Here is a 23,158-nt window from a genome sequence, read left to right on the forward strand (position 1 = left end):
ATGATGAGTCCACAGAGAACCGTTTAGGTAGATACCACCCGGAGGATGGTCGCCTTATAAGGAATAGCGTCTGGGACGCCATTTTTGAAGACATAGGGCTTTATAAGATACCGCCTGCTTGGTGGCCTTCTAACCTAAGCTATTCAGATTTTTATTCAAGTTCATCAGACACCTCGGATTCTAATGGTGAGTTAACTGTGTTATATTTTTCTTTTTTCTTTTCGTTGTGCTTGACGTGGGGGGTGTTGGAGGTGACAGGAGTGTTGATAGGGTGAGTTGGACTATCCCGTTTCCTTTTGCAATGGTCTTCTTGGCGTCAGTGAAGTTTAGAGGACTGACTGTGTGTTTGTCGCTCCTAGGTAGGACTTTAAAAGACTTTCCAGACTTATGGCGACTGTTCAGTCGGACGACGGTCTCGGGGCGCGGGAATGGGTTGATCCCGTGGTGGCCACAACCTCTTCAAGCTACTCTCACAAGGTTATCTTACGCAGCCACTATAAAGGTGAACCCAGCTTCAGCATAACTGAAAATGGTGCAAACGAGGAGAAGTGGCAACCGATCGCGGTCGGTGCTGATCGTCGGGGCCTCTTATGGCCCTCCGATCACGGTGGCGATTTATGGTGTACAAAACTCACTTTACTGATCAGAAAGTGAGGTTTCCGCTGTCCGAGTTTGAGATGGAGGTGTTATCTCACTTACAGGTCGCGCCTTCGCAACTACATCCCAACGCTTGGGCGTTTGTCAGAGTTTTCGAGAGTATATGCAAGTATTTCGATATGGCCTACTCTGTACGATCATTCTTCTACTGTTTTCAAGTGTCGCCATCCAAGAAGACGAAGCTTGGTTGGGTTTCATTGAAGGCGGGCATTGCGATTGGATCAATATTGCCCAGTACGCCAACTCTTATAAGAATTGGACGCGTACCTTCTTTTGGATTGAACCAGTGTTGGGCGAGGGCGAGCTCCCTTTCCTTGTTGATCCGTCGAGTGGGGAGTGTCGGTTTCCCCTATACTGGACTAAGGCTCATTACGAGACGCCGGCCGGTCAGTACTCGTTTGCTCTAGGGGTCCTGTCTCTTGGGGTGGTACAGGCGATCAATTGGTTTTTGGAAGTAAAGGGGGGTCTTGACCGGTGGCCCACGAAGCAAGTGTTGTGCCATGGAGGTGTGGTGGCGTTCAATGTTGTTTTTATTTGTGGCGATCTATACTGTCGTTTCTTGTGTTTACTCTTTCTTGTGTTTGTGCTGACTTGTGTCTTGTTGTTTGTAGTTGGAAGCATGGCGACCGATGCGTTGAAGCTTGCACGTGATACAGCAGCTAAAGTGAGGGCCAAGTAGGGTGTGGCGCTTCAGACTCAGACCATCCTCCCTTCTAAAAGGAAAAGCTTGGACAAGGGGAAAGACAAAGAGGTGAGACCGAAAAAGAAGAAAGTTTGTTCTGCTGTTGACATCCCTGCTGGTGAACTTGAGAAACGGGCTAATCGCCCCATTATTAAAGACTCCATTGGCGTGACTGGCCATTCTTTTGCCAGTGAATCAACTTTTGGGTCTGGATTACGAGGTGTGACAGCAAGCTTGACACCTCCCAGATCTTCCCAGGCGAGACGCACTGAGCCTTCTGGGGGCGGTCTGACTCGGGACGGCGCTTCTGAAAATGATCAGACGATTAATAATGCTCTAGGCGATGGAGGGTATGACCACCCTCGTGGGCCATCTGAGGCTGTAGGTTCACCTCTCTCCTTTGGCAAAAGCCACACCAATCAAAGTACATGAAACTACCCAAATTGGTCGCCAACAAGGTTACTGACATGTTCTTGAATTTTTGCGGAAGCGGTTTAGGACCTAGTACATTGGTATGCTTACCGAATCATCCTTGTTTCACAATTACCTCTCGGTGCGCAGGTCTCGTGTAGAATCTTCCCTTCTAGGATTCCTCTTCACGAACAGCTCACCTCAGCGCCGCAGCACGAACAACCTCCTTGAAGCTGGACTGTGGCAGATCTTCCAAACTATCTCTCGAGGAGGAAGGGGAAGTGTGTGGGCACTGATTAGATTCTGAGCTTGCCTCTTTCTCACAAAAAAGTCCTTCGAGGCTGATGACTTAAGAGGTACTATTTATATGGGTTCCAAGAAACCCTAGCTCATTGGGCTCTAGGTTCCTTGGGCTCTTCTCATACTAATAACCCATTTGGGCTTTAGTAAAAGAGCAAACCCAACAATCTCCCACTTGCTCTTTTGGATACAAACTTGAGTCGTAAAACCCAAGATCATGTAACCCATAAGTCATCATCTATCCGAAAAATACCCCATCCCTTGTCTCAAGCTAGCTTGGGGATCTACCATCTGTTATTAATCAAGGCTCCTGATAATCAACGAATGATTATCTAATTCGGTGCTACTCCACTAAAAGCCCGAACTTGAACTCCAAGATTAACAAAACTTATAACATGAATATGCATCGCCCCTTTGTAGAATGTCTATAATTGATTGACAAGTTTTCTGTAACTCAATCAATTATTTATTCCCTTGACTATGATAGTTTCTCTAATGGATTACATGCACTGGCCAGTGTCTTTAATATCCAAGTACCGAAACATATCAAGGGGACATATCCTACAAATTCCATGTTATTTATCTCATAAATATCGATAATCAAGTAATCTCACTCCCAAAATACCGAGTTATTGGTCGTCAATAGATCGAACCTCACTCGTTGGTAAATCAAAGAATGAAAACTATTTGATTACCTATTTATAATAAACTCAGGATTAAGAGCAATCATATAACTATAGTTAACTGGAGATTTGATACCTTATGACAGAAAAACAACCTTAATCAAATCTCTCCTTGATCCTTTCAATATGAATGTTAATTCACACCAATATTTTACAATGATTCGGACAAAATCATTTCATAAAATATTGCAGCCTGAATAAAGTGCCCAACTTTATTTAACAGTTGTGACTCCATTCATCAATTATGAGATCCTATGATCATATCCTCCATAAACGTATCCATATGATCATATACTCCACAATTTGATCTGGACCTTTATGTTTGTAAATAGTGCGCAAAATAAATAAATAAAACCTTATTTATGAAATTCAGAAAATGATTTTATTGTTTCATCGTCTTATTCCAAGAGCACAATAAAACCAATAACTCTCACTTGCTTAATGCAAGTCTAGGATCCTCCTAAGACCCAAAGAAGTAACATGCCTCTCGAACACAAGTTCAAGCAAACTCTTAGTAACTGGGTCTGCAAGATCCACCTCTAATGCTATCTGAGTTTAGTGAAAAACTCATAGCTCGAGGTTGATTTTCTTGAGTCAATATCCACTTGAAATAACTGAATTTTTGAAAACTCAGCTTTTCAAGACTCCCACTAGAATATACCAGCATATAATCTCTCGTTCTCCAAAGATACTTGAGTACATGCTTAACAATAATCTAGTATTCCTCTAGGTTCAAAATGGTACTATCTCACTACTCCCACTACGTGACAGATTTCTGGTTTAACGCCCAACATGATATGCGTGAGTCTACCTTTGCCAAAGCATAAGATATCTTGCTCATGCATTCTTCCTTCTTAGAAGTTTTTGGTCACTCCTTAGGAAGATGAATTCCACATCTGAGAATTATTATTCTTCTCTTAGAATTCTCATGTTGAATTTTGGGTTTTGTCAATGTAAGTAGCCTGAGGTGATGCCAACAACTTATTCTTCCGACCTCATAAGAGTTTTATACCAAGAATATAATTGGCTTCCCCAGTACTTCCATACCAAAACACTAACTTAGCCAACTTTTTATGCTTGATATTACCTCCACATTGTTTCTAATAAGGAGCATATCATCTACATAAAGTACCAGAAAAGCTACTGTCTTCCGTTGTATCCTTTACATACAAATACATATCATTCATCAAGGTTCTCTCAAAATCAAAATTTTGATAACCTGATCAAAACTGATGTTTCAAGACCTGGATGCTTGCTTATGTCTATGAAATAGACTTTCACAACTTGCATACCGTGTGTTCCTACTCATTTTCTATAAACCCTTTTGGTTGTTGTATGTAGATATCCTGACATCCAACTCCCAAAATGAAATCTCATAATTGAGACTTATAGCAACTAAGAGAATCTGGATAGACTCAAGCATGGCGTCTGGCAAAAAATGCCTCCAAGCTAGCTTTGAAGGTTTTCACCTTTCTGTCCATCCTCTCTTTGCCTTTTATGTCCACATGCACCTTGTGGGTTTTACCCCTCTTGGTGTCTTTACTAGGACCGAACGGAGTTGAAATACAAGTATTTCATCTCATTGTTCATAGCTTGAGCAACACTTGATCAACAACACCTTCTAGTGCATTATCGTAACTAGTAGGATCAATATCACTCAACAAGAGACAACTTGAGAGTTAACAAGGTTCTCTCCCACTACGAATATACTGCACTAGACCTTGTGTATTTATAGGTAAAACAAAGAGTGGGTCAAATGATGGATCTTCAATTTCTTGAGGATCCGTTTATCCTTGATATTGTTCCTTTACATGTGATACTAATATTTCTACTAGTTTCACTTATATATTATCATGTTGAATTTCCAATCATGGTTCTCTTGTTTGTTCACTTAGAGATATATCTATCCCCTCTTGAACAATCAAGGGAACAGTGGATGAAACTTCTACAGATTCTGAAAATTCTTGATCTGAGATAAATCTCATCAAGAATAACCTAACTTAAGAGCTTATAATTTCTTATCTAGTCCTGCTTTAAGAAAATCATGTGAGTGCTCACTTAGATTATCTTGTCTTTAAGACTAAATAAGAAATCATCCCTAGTTCTCTTAGGGTAGCCAAAAGATATGCACTCTTCCATACAAGATTCCATCTCATTTGACTATTGTTGTAGGACGTGTGCCGTAGCACCCTAAATCCGAATATGGTTTGATCTGGGCTTGCACCCCTTCCATAATTCTTTAGGTGTCTTTACAACAAACTTTGACGGAACCAAGTTAAGAAGGTAGATTTCCTTCTCTTAGGCATCTCCCTTGAACAACATTGACAAAAATGAATAACTGAACATGATCTTCACCAAGTCTAGAAATGTTTGATTTTTGCATACTGCAACTTCATTCAACTAACGCGTTCTTAGAGTTGACAGTTACAAAAACTATCCCCTCTTAAATCAGGTAAAACCTGAACTTACCAGACAGGTAGCCAACACTTTAGTCAGACCAATGTGTTTTTGATTTGAACACCTACATGCTTTTCTGCCTCAGACTTAAACCTGTTGAAAATTTCCAAAAGCTTTAGACTTATAGCGCACTTGGTTCATCTGTCCAAATCCAGAGTAAACATTCATATAATGAAGTACTGATGAACCCTTAATTCATCAGGTTTTTAAGCTTGAATTAATATCAATTTGTGTGATTAAATGGATGGAAAAGAGGTTCATGTCCTGGAAATCTCTCAAATACAAGTTCTGAAGCTTATGTTGAAAATTACATTATTTTTGTAGGGAAATGAAGCTCAAGAAGCAAAAGAGAGAAGGAAGAAGATTCTGAAGAATGAGAAAATTCTAAGTGTTGGGCGCTAAAACGCCCAAAGTCAAGAGTTTTAGCGCCCTGCTGCAAAATGAAGCCAAAAAGTGCTGGTGCTGAGCGCTAAAACGGCCAAGTCAAGCGTTTTAGCGCTCTGATGTGCAAAAAGGTTCTGGTCGTGAGCGCTAAAACGCCCAAATCGAACATTTTAGCGCCCAAGACAGTTGAAAGCAGTTGGGCATCCGTCAAAGTTGGACGCTAAAACGCCCATAAGTGAACGTTTTAGCGCCCAAGTCAGTTTTCAGTTGTAATTTGTAAACTATAAAAGGACAAGGGGCCTTCATACTCTGAAACACAATCCAATCCTGCCATATCTCATTCTGACTTTTCCCATTACACTAGGAGAAGGGAGATCAGATCAGATCTTTCATAGATCTGATCTGACTCCTCATTTTCTCTGAATTTCCAAATTCTTTAGGATTAGTTCTTGTAATAGTTAGTATTTCCTATGTAATTGTACTTGGAGATTGAAGACTCAACTATCATGACAATGGAGTTTGATCTATCTTTCTTCTCTTGTTTGTGTTTCAATTATGTCTGAGTAGAGTCCTTTGTAGTCTGATTCAATGGAACTCAAGTTTGAATTTATGAATGGTTAATTAGATGTTTTGTTTATCTATTATATGATTGTATGAAGTTGTCTTGATTAATTCTTCATGTTGAGGAATAGTGTAGAACAGACATGTTTACATTATTTCTCTATTTTTGACAACTTCATCATCAGTGTTCTAGTAGTCAAGGGATTGATGCTAGGATTCTGATGTGATCTTAAGACCTTAGTAATTAATGCATGTATTAAGAAAGGAATCACCAAGGGATTGGGGTTTCTGATTAATGTGTCTATCAGGGTAGTAAGGGATTACATCTTGAGATGATAAGAAAAAGGTTGATCAACATCACATGGTAGATAATTCATAATGGAAATTGGTTCATCTATAAATTCATGTTTGAGGGAAAATGACATCTGACTACTTGTTTACATTATAATTTACATTTTATTTATTTATCAAGTTTTAATTCAATTCAGTGTAGTTTCTGGTGACAAGAAATCTATGCAATCTATGAACTTTTGTTTGATTCAACTCAAGTACATATGGTTAGTCAGTGCTTGACACAAATCCTCGTGGGAACGATCTTTACTTATCATTTTATTACTTGTACGACTAGTGCACTTGCTAGATCCGCAACAAGTTTTTGGCGCCGTTGCCGGGGATTTGTTCTTCAACATTGACAGACACCATTAATATTTGAGATTGAATCTTTTATTTTTCAGCAATTTAAATTTATGTGTGAATTTTTGTTCTTTCTGGTCCAGAGCACTAAAACGTTCAGACGTGACCGTTTTAGCGCGATGCGACACACATCAATGTGCACATGTCTCTGGAGACCAGCGCTAAAACGCTTGATTTCAACGTTTTAGCGCTGGTTCACTCATATGATTTACATGTTTCTGGGTAGTTTTCTCTTAGTTTTATTTTGCTGTTAGTTTAGTTTTGTAATTCAGTTAAGTACATTGGGATATTCACTGTTTTTGCATGATGCACATTATGATAGTACTGATGCTATTGGTTTATAAATGAATGTGTTTCAGTGATCCATTGTTGTTTCAGATTTGAATTAGTTGCTGGGGACAGCAACATTTAAATCTGGGAATTGGGTGTGAATGAATGGCATGCAAACATCATGGAGATGTCACACAAATTGATGAGCCAAAACAGGGAAATATCTCAATCTTTTTCTTTTTATTTTTAAGTTTTTTGTGTGATTTAGATTTTAGTTGTAATATTGAATTTGGATTTCAGATGTGATATGGAATTCCATGAGGATTTGACTGATCAAAGTTTTATATGATTGATCAAATTAAAGGATACAATCTTATACCTTGCATGTTGAGCTTAAATGAAATGATTGCATGACTCATTCAATGTGTAAGAGTAGAAAGATTAGTTTTGATGCATATAGAGAAAGTCAAGCATGCACTCTGAACTGTGAGGAAATTGAGCCTATACAGAAAATTTTGTTCAGAGAGCACTTCACTGCATGAATAGCTCTAGAACTTGCCATGTTTCTTGCTTGAGATGGTTGATGATGTGTAGGGTGGAGGCATTTCCTTCTTGAACCAGAAAGTCAAATGGCCAACCTTTAAGTTCCAATTGCATGAAACACTCGAGCCTAGCCTGTTGTCTATCAAGCCAAGAACCACATTTATTCCAATCCTTCAGATTAAAAGTTTCAGATAAGTGGTAAGGGATGGAGTTTTCTGTGGGGAGGAAAGTGTTTTTGCAATAAGTGAATGCAAGGTGTTGGAAACATAAGAAAGAAAGAAGGAAAAGAAAGAAAAGGTTGTGAAACACAAAGTGTTTGGAAGAGACAGAGGGAAGTATTAAAGACACAAAGTGTCTGAAAGAAAAAGAAAAAAAAAATTTAAAGACACAAAGTGTCAAGAAGAAAAGGAGGAAGAAAGGTTCAAAGAAAAGAACAAGGAATGAAAAGGAAGAAAGTTGAGGGACTTAGGAAGAAATTGATTAATTACTGTGAATTCCCTCTTATCTGAATCTGATTCATTTGATCTGAACTTCTCCTTTCACAGAAATCCTTACCTCTAGTCAAGCCACACACCAAGCCTCATTGCTAATCATACCAAAACCTTTTTGATCTACCTTATGGATCATTGTTACTATGAATAGTGAGAAGATGGGCAAGCCTATGGTAGTTTGAGTGCAGTGAAGAGTGAGTGATAAGTACATCCTTAAACACTAGTGTGCAAGAGTGTTAAAATTCTCATAATTTTTGAGAAGTTCCTAGTGAGGGGGTGTTGTTGTTTGGAAGTCTCTGTATATCATCTTTATTGATCTGTTGAAAAGTCACAAATGATGTTGGGCAAATCATAGGAAATAAGAGATTGCATGGTTATAATTTTGTATCATGAAATGATCTTTTGTTAATTGAAGTCCATCCTCAAGAATTTCATCTGTAAAGAATCTCAAGTCCTTCTCTGTTTTAATTCATTGCTGAGGACAGCAATGTTCAAATCTGGGAATTGTGATGAACCCTTAATTCATCAGGTTTTTAAGCTTGAATTAATATCAATTTGTGTGATTAAATGGATGGAAAAGAGGTTCATGTCCTGGAAATCTCTCAAATACAAGTTCTGAAGTTTATGTTGAAAATTACATTATTTTTGTAGGGAAATGAAGCTCAAGAAGCAAAAGAGAGAAGGAAGAAGATTCTGAAGAATGAGAAAATTCTAAGTGTTGGGCGCTAAAACGCCCAAAGTCAAGAGTTTTAGCGCCCTGCTGCAAAATGAAGCCAAAAAGTGCTGGTGCTGAGCGCTAAAACGGCCAAGTCAAGCGTTTTAGCGCTCTGATGTGCAAAAAGGTTCTGGTCGTGAGCGCTAAAACGCCCAAATCGAACATTTTAGCGCCCAAGACAGTTGAAAGCAGTTGGGCATCCGTCAAAGTTGGACGCTAAAACGCCCATAAGTGAACGTTTTAGCGCCCAAGTCAGTTTTCAGTTGTAATTTGTAAACTATAAAAGGACAAGGGGCCTTCATACTCTGAAACACAATCCAATCCTGTCATATCTCATTCTGACTTTTCCCATCACACTAGGAGAAGGGAGATCAGATCAGATCTTTCATAGATCTGATCTGACTCCTCATTTTCTCTGAATTTCCAAATTCTTTAGGATTAGTTCTTGTAATAGTTAGTATTTCCTATGTAATTGTACTTGGAGATTGAAGACTCAACTATCATGACAATGGAGTTTGATCTATCTTTCTTCTCTTGTTTGTGTTTCAATTATGTCTGAGTAGAGTCCTTTGTAGTCTGATTCAATGGAACTCAAGTTTGAATTTATGAATGGTTAATTAGATGTTTTGTTTATCTATTATATGATTGTATGAAGTTGTCTTGATTAATTCTTCATGTTGAGGAATAGTGTAGAACAGACATGTTTACATTATTTCTCTATTTTTGACAACTTCATCATCAGTGTTCTAGTAGTCAAGGGATTGATGCTAGGATTCTGATGTGATCTTAAGACCTTAGTAATTAATGCATGTATTAAGAAAGGAATCACCAAGGGATTGGGGTTTCTGATTAATGTGTCTATCAGGGTAGTAAGGGATTACATCTTGAGATGATAAGAAAAAGGTTGATCAACATCACATAGTAGATAATTCATAATGGAAATTGGTTCATCTATAAATTCATGTTTGAGGGAAAATGACATCTGACTACTTGTTTACATTATAATTTACATTTTATTTATTTATCAAGTTTTAATTCAATTCAGTGTAGTTTCTGGTGACAAGAAATCTATGCAATCTATGAACTTTTGTTTGATTCAACTCAAGTACATATGGTTAGTCAGTGCTTGACACAAATCCTCGTGGGAACGATCTTTACTTATCATTTTATTACTTGTACGACTAGTGCACTTGCTAGATCCGCAACAAGTACTCATCACCTCTTTTGGTCTGAACGCTAAGTGGTCCACATACTTTAGTATGTACCAGTTCCAGTTGAATAGTTGTGCAAACCTTTTTGGTCCTTGTAGGATTGCTTGGCCACTTTACCTTCCAAATAGGACTAACATGTAGCTGTTAGTTAAAAGATTCTTGAACTTTCAGTCCCTCTTTTAACTAAAACATGTTTCCTACTTGAGATAATGTGACCCAATCACAAAGGCCAAAGTTATGTTTCATTTGAAACTTTTATTTCTTTGGTGAAAATCCTTGTTCATCATCATTTCCATTCAACACAAAAAAATTTAGGGGGGTATAGGACAAAGGTAATAAAGACTATTTAAACAATGTACCAGAACAAACAAGGCGAAGATGAACTTCGAAATGTAACTGAGGAATCAATTGCATTGTCAACCCATGTTTTAATCAAAACAACTAACAATAATTGAATTCCTCTTGAAATCTGGAACAAATAAACAGTCACCCAAAACCATAGTCTTATAAATAACTTGTCCTACTGCAAATGCAGACACAAGTTCCCATTTTCAAGCTTAAAATATCTATGTCCATTGCTGACAGGTATGCCATGTTTGAACTACTACAAAGAGTAACAAACATAATCAGTGATTCCTGAATCAATAATTCATTCACTGATCAGGCCTTGATATGCCCATGTCTGGTTCTTTTCATCACCTCTGGGCAATTTTTCTTTCAGTGTCCCTTTAGTCTGCACTTGAAGAACTTGCCTTGCGGCTTCTTCATAGCAACTGGTTTGACAACTGATAGCCAAGTCATTTTGTTCTAGTTACCACCCTTGGGTTTCCCTTTGGATTTAACAAGAATCTTAGCAAAACCTGCACCGACTGCATTTTGTCTAGCAGAGCTGCTAGACGCAGCAAACATGTCATTAAGAGTCTGAAGCATTTCTACTCCACTCTTAATCATGTACACTTGCTTCTGCAAGTATTTGGAAAGACTGACAATAATATAGCAGCGAACTACCATATCTACCCTTTCCTAATCTGAGAAATGCATCTTAGTTTCCTAAGACGCATCCTCTGTAGGTTGCTATAGCCCTCGCATTGTCAGAACAAATTTTAGCTTCCATGTTTTAGAACAATATCAAAAAATTTGTTTTTCACTTATTCATAGTTGGTACCATCTTGAGGTTTTCGACTCAAAATCATTTCTAAGATATTTTCTGAAAAACATATAAAGCACACAATTACAAACAAATAATGCAATAAACAAACGAAGTGCGAGTAGATTCTCATAACTACTCTTGTTTATTGTTAACAATCCTTCAGTTTATCTTTACAAGGCTTACGATGGGCAAGTCACTTGTAAAAATCAAAATTGTTATTTGGGCCTTCAGTGCCATTGCCAGAGCCTCGATGGGAGGGTTAACAATTTTACCAAAGTTGAATGTAATTAACCATTGTTTAATTTCAAAATTATCCTTAGTGTCTAAGCATTGCCGACGATGGGTCGTACAATACTTTACTAAAATTTTGAAATTATTAAGATTTAATCTAGTGAAATCTGATTATCCTTATCCGATGGGGCTTCAGCGATAACCATTTCACTAATAAACCCACAAATGGAGCCCGCAGGTTTTAAAATTAATTAATTTTTAAAACCTTCACTCATTCAACATTTTTGTTTGAGAATTTTCATAAGCTCAGTCGAATTCATTGTTTAATTTCAAAATTATCTTTAATAACTTAGTATTATCGACGATGGGTCGTACAATACTTTATTAAAATTTTGAAATTATTAAGGCCCAATATAATCCAATCATGTTAATCCGTTGGGGCCTCACGTGATTATTTTATTGATAGACCCACAATGCGCCTAGAAGTTAAATTAATTTCTTAATTTAAATCTCCTCCCATAATTATTTAAGTCCAATCTAATAAAATCCAATCATGCTTATTCAATGGGACTTCACATGATTATTTTATTAATGGTCCTATAATGCGCTTGAAGGTTAAATTAATCTCTTAATTTAAATCTCCTTCCATTCAACATAAGCAACATTTTCTAATTTCCAAGAATTATTTAATTGAGAGTATCCTTTGTTCGATTTCAAAAACTATATAAGTAAGAGCGCCGATAAACGTGCACTAAGCTTAACATAATTTTGCAAGAATTAAGCTCCTGAAATCCGGTCACTTTACGTCAGCGTGTGCTCCAAACAATCATGATACATGAAGGTTGTATGCAGCGTGTGTTATTCTATGGCCATTTCAGAAAACCCACAAATTACTCGCAAAATAAAAGAATTCTCTTAGGAAATTTTCTCTAATTATTTTTCTAGATTTAAATCATCCAAATAGCTGACTTAATTATTAATCTAGATTGCAACAATCATAATAATTATCATTTATGAGGATAATTTGAAATCAAAATAATTTCCATAACGATTATTTGTCTTGATGTTAATTATCCAAAACTAATTAATTCAATTATTAATCTAGATTTTTAATAAAAATCATAATAATAATTAATTAATTTCTTAGGATGATTTAAAATAAAATAATCCCATAATAACTATAATACTAGTCGCTGAAGACATAATAGCTATTATGCTCATGCAATCATACAAGTTATGCAACAATATGGCACCACATATTCTATATGGCATGTTATCGCACTAAAGCATGTTATCAATCATATAATTTATACCAATCAATAAAAGCATTAAATCATAAATCATAATTACTTTAATCCATTGTCTTCCTATTTTAAAGAAAATAAAATAAAATTAAATTAAATAATAAAACTTTGGAATTCGACTTTCGCCTAGCCCATAGTATCAGTCTCAAGCCCCTTTAGGGTTTCATGGGCCCAAAAGCCCAAAGACCCAATCCTTTGGCGAGAAACCCTAGGACGCAAAAGAGGAACCCTAGCCGTCAGGTCTGACGCGCCGTCACCCGAAGTCAAATCAGGCTGAAACTCCAGGGGAAGGACCACCACGTAGAGACGAGTTCACCACCGCCGGAATCACCCAAAAAGGTGGCCAGACGCACCCTCACTCTCCTATTCTTTGCCGGAGAGTGGCGGCCACTCTCATCCTCTTGTGGAAGCGCGTGGTGGAGCGTGGAGACTCCGATCGCGGTGATCCACCCATCGTTGCGTTCGTCTTTCCGTCCTCTTTCCAACCATATATAGATAGCCCCATTCCGAGATCGTTAAGTCCTCGAAAAGTCTCCGACAGTGCTGACTGTGCATCTCCCTCGCAATTTCTCGATCTTGAACTTTTACAAAATATTGAAAAAATACACAGAAATTCCAAAAATAAACAAAAACAGCAAGGAGGAAACCTAATCATATGAGATTAGCCTCCTTGTTACAAATCGAGAAATACACGAGAGACCCTAACCATGGATTAAAGCATTTTTACCGATTAAAATTTAAACTTTTATGAAAATGAATTATAAAATACACATGCTAGATTCATACCATAATCCTAGAACCCTAGGTGCCACATTTCAAGAAGCAAAACTAATTACATGAATAGTGAAACTAGATTCACATACCAATGTACAGCCAAGGCTCTGATACCAATTGTAGGAAATCTTAGATTTATGCGGAAGCGGTTTAGGACCTAGTACATTGGTATGCTTACCGAATCATCCTTGTTTCACAATTACCTCTCGGTGCGCAGGTCTCGTGTAGAATCTTCCCTTCTAGGATTCCTCTTCACGAACAGCTCACCTCAACGCCGCAGCACGAACAACCTCCTTGAAGCTGGACTGTGGCAGATCTTCCAAACTATCTCTCGAGGAGGAAGGGGAAGTGTGTGGGCACTGATTAGATTCCGAGCTTGCCTCTTTCTCACAAAAAAGTCCTTCGAGGCTGATGACTTAAGAGGTACTATTTATATGGGTTCCAAGAAACCCTAGCTCATTGGGCTCTAGGTTCCTTGGGCTCTTCTCATACTAATAACTCATTTGGGCTTTAGTAAAAGAGCAAACCCAACAATAAATACACAATAAATTTTCTTATGCAAACAATAATAAATAAGTAGATTAGAAAGACGATAATAGCTAAAAAATTGCTTTTAAAAAACTTTCTTCTACTCGTTTAACACACTACATGTCAAGATGCAACTCAAAAGTCAAAGAAGAATTGAAGTTGCTAAGAGATTATAGCTTATAAATTTCATTTTTTATAAATAAATAAATTAAAAATTATTTCATTTACGTAACATATTTTAGCATCACATGCACTGTTCATTTAATAAATACAACTTCTACTAAGGTCAATTTCCCATAACATCTCTCAAACCTGTAATATCTATACATTAAATCTCCCTACTGGCAAAAGTCACACCAATTAAGCTTAGGAAATCACTCAAATTAATCACCACAAGGGTTGTTGACGAGTTACTAAATTTGTGCATACTATAAATACATATTAAATTAGTCTACACAAACAACAATAAATAAATAATTTAGAAAGACGTTAACGGCTAAAAAAACTATTTTTAAAAGATTTATTTTAATTTATATATTCATTAAATTATAAGTCAAGATGCAATTCAAAAAGTAAAGAAGAAATAAATTTACTTAAAGCTCATAACTCAAAAAATTTATTTTTTATAAATTAATAAATTAAAAAGTATTTTTTCTTTGTAAAAACTTTGACAACATCTCCCCTTTCACTTAAAAGATACAATTGCAACGTCGCCTTTATATAAAGCTCGAATAGGCATGTCCATTGTCCACACAAAAATAGAGAAATTATCATTGTAGAGAGAGTCATATGAAATGGCCCCAAATCTGGTTTGGGCTCTTTATCTCGAGGAAGAGTACAGAGTTACTAAACCAAGTTTTTTGTTCAAATCCCCTTATTTCATTGCCTCTTCACCACAAAACGGAGAGATTGTGTTCCAAAAAGGGAAAGAGACATCAGCTTCCAATGTTGATGAGCTCTTCTCCAATGGAAAACCCTTTCCTCTTAACCTCCCTCATCGCCCACCAAATGCCACCTTTGACTATGTAAAATCTCAATCAACCTGAAACGTCCGTTCTTCAGAATCCTGCAGGGTCATTTCTAGGGAAGCAAACCAACCTAAATATATATTTCAGTGGTCCACTAAAATATATAGAATGGTAGGTGATCTTCGAAAGAAACCTCACCCCAAGAACTTGAAACAGACTAAGCAGTTCAGGATGGGTGAAAAGCCCAAGACTTTATGGGCTTACATAAAATCTTTGCTTTACAAATCTAACTGCTTTGATAAGCTCTGTGCTAGTGCTGCAAACAAAGAAGAAGCACTAAAGAAGTCATCATGTAAGGAATTTCAAAATAAGTGCAAGAAGCATGAGGATGATACTAAAAGCTCATTTGAGTTTTTTTATGATGATAAGAACCAAAAATCATGTGTTGTTATAAGGACCATTAACAACGAGGTGATTGAATATCACTTCATTGACTATTGCAGAAGGTCTTTCTCTGGGGTCATTCAACGACATCGTGCTTCCAAGGCTTCAACTTTGTCCACATCTTCATCTAGGTCTTCATCTCTTTCATTCAACTCTGCTGGGTTCGTGCACAAGAAAAGCATCAGTGAAAATTATGAGAAGGAAAGTTTAATTGAGGAAGCCATCACATATTGCAAACAGTCCCAAAAGTAGAGTATTTTAAACAATTCATTGAATATGTAATAAGTTTTGTAACTTTGATTTCAAAGTCAATTTGGATTTTAATTATGTACAACAAATTAATATATATCAATAAACAAAGATTTGCCTTTATATATGAAAACATAGACACCCATATCAGAATATCCTTATGTATCATAAGTGGGAAATTTCAACCTTGTATAAACAGTGGCAAACTTGTCAAGATTTACAACATTGAGCGGGCACTGATCCATCTTTGTTGCCGCCCAAGTGTACCTGCAGTTTTAGTAGGACAACAATTTATAGGTGGTGTTGATGAACTCATAAACCTCAACATTCAAAATAAACTTGCCCAATTGCTTTTAAGAACAAGAGATATATTTATCTGGAGAAGGTAGCTATGCAAACTCACCCCCACATGATCAAGTAAGAGGTCCTAATCTTCTCAAATCTTGAGAACCATGAGGCGGTTTAGTAGAGAGCTTTTTCTAGCCAGACTTGTATTCTCCATTCTTTTTGTCTTCTTTTTTGCTGGAGCAAATCTATACTCTTTCTTTTGTATAACTAAAATAAAACTCTTACCATACTTTGCCATGCCATGTAATGCTCACCTATTTAGAACATATTTTGATTACACATGATTAATCAATGGGTGGAATCCCTTGAGATTTGATTGTATGAGTAGATACATGCTCATGAAATTTTACATGGTCAATTAGTGTAAAAACCCGCACCGCTAATTAAGGAAATTAATCAGTTAATTATGAGTTTAATGAGATAATTTCATAATTGACCCTAATAATTATTATGAGGCTTCAATAATTATAGTAAGTGAGTAATAATGCTGAAAGTCGCTTTTCTGACGAAAAGTGCAGATACCGGTTTTGCTAGTCGGTATAAATGCGTACCAAAAAAGTATCCCGGAAAATTATAATAAGTGCATGATAATTCCTAGAATAATATATAGGACTTGTAAAACGAGTTTCAAGTTAAAATAATGAGAACTGGTGCCAGAAACTGATACTGGCTATGAAAAATGCTGCAAAAAATATAAGAAAAATATGATAATTCTTGTAAAAATGAGTAGGTTCAGAATCCTGAGTTTGAGATTAAAACTCTAAGCGTAGATATTTTTGCTAATACAGCATAGTTTGAGTTAATGAGGCTATATATAGGACTCTTGCATCAAACCCTAGGCCATGTGTGATGTGCCTACGTGAGTTTTTTGATTTCTCTCCAGCCTTGTGCCTCCCATTGCCACCTTCACCTCCCTTCCCTCTTGTGAGCCAAAGGTGTCACATTTCTCCTTGTTCTTGTCACTTAAACACTTGAGTGTGTGTGGGGTAACCTTGGTGGTGAGTTGTGAGGCATTTCTGAGGATATGATTGTTGTTGGTTGGGAGTGTTAGAGGCTGTTTAATCTGAGTTTGTGGGAGTGGGGGCTTGTTCTTGGCTTCTTGAGCTTCAAGAAGCTACCTTTTGGCATAAAGGGTCAAGCTTGAAGTGTATTTTCGTTTCTTGAAGAAGTCAGTACCTTGGAGCTGTGTTGGAGGCTCCAAGTCAGTGCCATTTTCTGAGTTTAAACCTCTTGGAGGTATTCATGATCATCCGTTGTGCATTTTGAGGTTTTAAGCTTACTTAATCGGTTAATAAGTGAAACTTTAACCATTTGAGTAAAGGAATGTGTTTTTGGGTTCATAACATGTTGGTGGTTATCTGTTTAGGGAGTCATTGGACTACCAATCGCTTTTGGATCCTTAAATTTGGCATTGTGCAGAAGTTAGCTCGAATTTCTGCATTCTGTTGGAGAAGTATTCGAATATTTTTCGTGTAGTATTCGAATACTTGTCCTTGGTAATCGAATACTCCTTGCAGGAGTATTGGAATACTTTTCTAGGAAGAAAACTATTCGGATAACTTTGAAGAAGTATTCGAATACTGGAAGGTATTCGAATACAGTGAGGTTTGGTATTCAGATACTGAGGTATTCGGATACTGGGGGAAAAAGTATTCGGATAATTGTTAGTATTCGAATACTTTAGTGAAAGTAATCGAATACTTTCTGGAGAGCTGAAGTATTCGAATACTACTCGTGGAGTATTCGAATACTTTCTGCAGAAACAATATGTAATGAGTTAAAATGAGTAAGAAAGACTTAATCACTTAATGTAATCTGAGCTATGATTATTGATGAGTAATTATGGTATGGGCAGATTGTAATTGTGCTGTTTGTGGGTTTTGAGCTGTGTGGACTCTTGGTTTGGATAGCTAGCTTACAAGGTAAGCTTTCGTGTCCTCGGTTTAGCCATGTTGTGGTTCCACCATGTCCCATGGGGATCTGTTTATATGCATGCTGTGTTACATGCTTTGGATATTTTGAAATGTTGTTGAGCTTTATCTGTAATGGCTTTTAATATGCATGTGTTGTCCCATCTTGACGGTAAGCCTGAGTATGTAGCGTCATACAAGACGGTGATCCGGGGTGGATGCAAGTGGCGTCTTGCACTATGTGTGGGTATTTGACGTATATAAATCTTGCATTTCTCTGGCCAGTAGAATAGAATTGACACACATGACATGATTATCTGCTGCATTGCACTATTTTAGAACTGATGATGATAAACTACTTTTGAACTTATATTGCACATGTAAGTGAGCTTGGGGTGGAAGATCCTTGAGGACCCCTTGCCTTACTGAGATTTCTTGTTTAGAGATCTCACCCCACGTTTGGGGAATGCTTATTTCAGGTTCAGGTAGTATGGGGACTGATGTCTTTGTCGGCAGGAGGCCAGAGCTTAGTTGATGATTATTGCTGTTAGTTATGTTGACCTGTGTGAATGTTGGATTTGGATGCTGTTTATGTTTTCTGCACTTATATGCTTATGTTGCTGTTGTTGAGACTGATGTTGGGCTTTGTTGCCTTATTTGGGTGAGCATGGGATTTGTCCATGCCACTTTGTGGTTAGTACTTTTAGTTGGAGTTGTATAAACTGTTAGATGGTCCGATCTACGTTTTATAGTTCCGTGACTAGAGACTCATACTTATGTTATTTAATTAATGAGGCATTTCAGTTAGTTGTTTATTGCAATATACATACAGGCGATGTTTTGAAAATGGTTAAGTAATCAAGTTGGTAATGGTTAATGACATCATAATTGAAAAGAAAAAGATATTCCACAATTTTAATTAAGCGCAGCTTAATACGATAACATGATAACATTACCGGATATATACGGGATGTTACAATTAGGGGGGACGAACCTTGATTTATAACCAAAAGTGAGTGTATGACACAAGTTGGGACCCCTTGTTGATAGGGTAGCGCGCTAAAACACTCTTAAGGTAAAAAATGCTCGGGTTAAGCATGCTAAAGCGCACTAAAACAGGGAGGAATACCTAATGCACACACTAAAGTGAACTATAGGGAACTAAAGCGCGCTAGGGTCTAGACTACTCTTACAACAATCAAGTGTTGTTCGGTGCGCTGGAGTTAACATAGTAAAACAAGCATATCTTGAACTAGAGAGGTCCAAATAAAGTGAGACTTAAATATATGTAAAGCTAACTCAAAGAAATTTAATTCTGAAAAGGTATAAAGATTTATTAATAAGAGGATTAATACAAGATTTGTTGTATAGTTGTTGGTCTATTCTCGGGAGTCCGATTTGAAGCAGTTGGCTTATAACATGCATAACATGAGATATACAAATCCAATTTATGCAGATTATATATCTTTAAAAAGCTTAAAGAATCTAGTTTAATATATTAAAAATGTGGAAAATTTAGAGTGCCCAATATTTGCCAATAATTTTGTGGAGATGGCTAACTCGCCTGCAGAGGCCAATTTAGAATCATTGCCTTATGAGTTGCATAAGTCTTGTTATACTACCTGAATGGCTCCCCAATAATGCTTCATCCTTTGTACATTTACTTTCATTGTGCTCTCATCCTTGTTATACTACTCTTTTTTTGGGAGACTGGAACTGCTCCTAGGTACATAAAACTCTTATGGCAGCAAAACTTAGGATATGTCAAACGATTTCCAAGCGAACACGTCGTGATTTTGCTTCAAGAAAGCCACACTGACTCCAAATTCTTCTCAATCTATGTGAACTGTTTCGCCTTGTGACCAAGAATCAATTTCTCCAGTTCGCCCTGGGCTGGCTCCCATTGTACTTGGGCATGTCCGACTTCGTCCAACTCGGCGTTTCACCTTCACGCTTATTTATTTACTAAAGTTAAAAATTATTGTATTTAACAATATTTATATAAAAGCGGGAACATAAAGTGGCAACGTTTTGCATCCGAAACATCACGAATGGGGCTGGAATGCAATCCCATGAAATACCCTCAAACTTAACTATTGTTTCTCCTCTAACAACCAAATTACAGCAATCAATTCATTCCTACAGAATCAGTACAACAATCACACTTTAGTAATCAATGAACAAGTTTCACATGGTAACAGACTCTTGCCATAGTTATTCACTACTAATTAGATGCGCAACTAAAAGACAATTTTGATTTTTTTTTTTTTGTGTACATCGATTAAGGCGATCAGCAGTTTAATCAATATCTTGTCATCTTGCATTTATTTGTAAACTCACTCTGATTTACTTGGCAGAAACGGAATTGAATGGACTGATTGATAAATTTGATCTCCTTTTTCTTTTCTCGGAATGTGGTGTTAATTTTATTTTTATTTTTTTAATTGTGGTGTTAATTTTAAAATATGTATCATGTTGTTTGTAAAAGTATTAGTGTATATGCATATTTTTGTGTCTTTTTTTCTCTTGAAAATAAAAAATAAAAATAAAGATTTTTTTAAAAGAATAAAGGCCATACTGTTTTTATAATAAAGAACGTAGGTGCATGGGATAAACATGTTAAAAAGTGTTATTCCCAACTAGGATGCCTATCCTCCTCTCGTGTGGCTGGCCCTATTGAGGTGCTACATTTTCAATAAAAAAAAAAAAAATTGAGTTGTTACTTTGCAATTTTTTGAATGGGTGATTGAAATATTCTTACAAGTATTCAAAACATACGATTAAACGATTGTTGGGATGGGAATATTCCACTCCCAAAAATAAAATCATTTTTAATTGGGAAAACATATTCCAACCAACTAAATTTTTTCTCATGGAGAATATTTTTTTCGTTACCTATTTAATACATATTATATTATATTCACTAAAACTAAAAATACACTCACTAAGTGCCTTTATAAAGAATTTGCCCAGAAAATAGTGATAAATACACCTAAGCAAGTGTGTTTTAATTTTAAATGGGTATAGTATATTATACAATAGTATTGAATATTCTGCTCCCTGTGGCACCTTCAACATACGAATAATAAGAGACTAAAATGAAGGTAAACTCACAAGAATATCAACAATAGGTACTAAAATCTATGGCTCCCATTTCTCAATCTCAATCAGGCACTCATTTAAAGTTTGGATTTTGCTTGTTCAGTATTGGTTACATAGTTGGTTGTAATAACATTAACGAGTTTAACTTGCTGGATAAAGTAAAAAAAAAAACTCACAACACTCTTCAAAAGGCCCTTCAATAATGAACTTTCGACCATAATGGAGAAACTTTTTATCAGTTCATTCAAAATTTAAATATTTTATCAAAATAATACAAATATTTGTATATCGAATGTGCACGAATAAGTCGTGTATGAGAAAGACACATAATATGTGAAAAAATTACTTACAGGCACACATTTATCTTTGCACAAATGGCGCAACTCCCTCATACGCTACCTTAATGTCCACACTCCTTTCGTGTCTTGCTACATTATTTTGGTAGAATGTTTTCATTTTGAATCAATGTAACAAAACATTCCCATTTTCACCTGTCGAAAGGCCAATAATAATTGCCTCTCATTCCAACCATGCACACAATTTTAAGAATTACACAAGAATCAGATCAATCACCACACATCAACTGGAACATGATATAAAACATAAACCACAAAAGAAATAATAGTTGTAAGCATCAGTTTCATTATTAAAGCATAAAATTTTCACCATCCGGATTTGGTTTCCAAAATTCGCTGGTTGGGCCAGCCTTAGTTTTTAGTCAGGACATTCAACAAACATGTCGCATACGACAACCTCAAAGACCTGAACAAGAAATCAATAATAAAATGCAAATCAATCTTTATCCTCTGAAATAGTAGGGTCAGATGTTAATGTATCCACAAGAGGGGAATCAGTGTTAGCGGCATCATGTTGTTGTTGTTGCTGTTGTTCAGCGTTCATGACGGCTTGCAGGTCCCTTATTCTGGTTCTCATCACATTAGCAACGAGTACTGTCATAGGAAAAATTGGGTCATATAAAATATAATTTATGGGTATAAGATTAATGGAATAAAAAATAATTAAGGGATAAAAGATAGAAAGGGTACTAGCAGCTGTTCCAAAGGTCCAAATCCATAGGATCTTCACGCCAGGGCTCTTCTCTTTCCGCATGATGTAGTTGAGCTATGCACAAAGAATCAAATTTTAAAAAGAAAAGGGGGAAAGATCCTCTGTCCTTGGTTGGGGTGGGTATGATCGCAATGACAGTGATGTGAGAAGTGAATTTTTTGAACATAGCCCTCATGGTTACCTACAACAATTCAATAAAATATATATGTAAATAAATATGTATGATTAATGTATTTTCATTATCCGAAAAAATGTTCTTTCATAATCGGAAAATATTCCGAAAAATACATAATTATATTATTATAATATAAAGTTATACTTTTTTTTCTTTCTTAAAAAACTATTGATTGACATGAAAAATAAAAAACAAATACAATTTTAATATTATAACTGTATAGTTTCGAAATATATAATTATAATAGATAAAAGGACATAACTTAAGTTAGAAACAAAAGATATCGCGTGTTTTTGAATGTGTTTTGTATTTTTTTTGTTTTTAAAAACTGTTTTGAGGATAAATTTTAAAAACTGATTTTGAGAGTAAAAAAATAATAAAACTTGTTTGAATATAGTTAGTTTTAAAGTTAGAAAAAAGTTGTAGTTATTAACAAAAATGCCATTAATGAATCCTCATATTTACAAGAATGCCACGCAAAGTAATTTAAAATTAAAATGAAAATCAATTTAATTACACAAATACCATTAATGAATTCTTGTATTTACAAAAATGTCAATGTGAAAACAAGAAAACAAGAAAACAGCTTTCGAAAACACCCCTCAATTGTTTTGGTTTTTTGGTTTTTAAAACAAAAACACGAAGGCTGTTTTGAAAACAGATAACACGAAAACATCTCTTCCAAACAACTTTTTTTGTTTTATTGTTTTTAAAATTCAAAAACTGTTTAGGAGAACAGAAATCAATCAGGCCCATCATCTTCCTCTATTTAGGTTGGCCCAAATTTTTAGATCACAAAATGAAATTCTCAATTATTACCATTCAAGTTTGAGGGAGTGGCGTTGAAAG

The 23,158-nt window shown here is 36.2% G+C and overlaps 1 protein-coding gene across 1 annotated transcript; it reads right to left on the bottom strand.

The window, feature by feature from the left end:
* Window positions 1-21,720: 21,720 nt before the first annotated feature.
* On the bottom strand, window positions 21,721-22,219 carry LOC133317352 (uncharacterized). The gene is made up of 2 exons (XM_061519212.1): window positions 22,113-22,219; window positions 21,721-22,016 (listed from the first exon to the last, which is right to left on the bottom strand). The coding sequence occupies exons 1-2, from the start codon at window positions 22,174-22,176 to the stop codon at window positions 21,859-21,861; spliced, it is 222 nt and encodes a 73-aa protein (XP_061375196.1). The 5' UTR covers window positions 22,177-22,219; the 3' UTR covers window positions 21,721-21,858.
* Window positions 22,220-23,158: the final 939 nt, after the last annotated feature.

The sequence above is a fragment of the Gastrolobium bilobum genome, unplaced genomic scaffold, assembly GCF_033153095.1.
Source record: "Gastrolobium bilobum isolate Gb01-03AN ecotype WA unplaced genomic scaffold, APGP_CSIRO_Gbil_v1 utg54277, whole genome shotgun sequence".
Lineage (NCBI taxonomy): Eukaryota > Viridiplantae > Streptophyta > Magnoliopsida > Fabales > Fabaceae > Gastrolobium > Gastrolobium bilobum.

Coding starts and splice junctions, on each gene's coding strand:
- LOC133317352 (XM_061519212.1), bottom strand. CDS start 22,176: ATGCGGAAAGAGAAGAGCCCTGGCGTGAAGATCCTATGGATTTGGACC. Junction 22,017..22,112: donor GACCTTTGGAACAGCTGCTA/GTACCCTTTCTA, acceptor TTCCTATGACAG/TACTCGTTGCTAATGTGATG.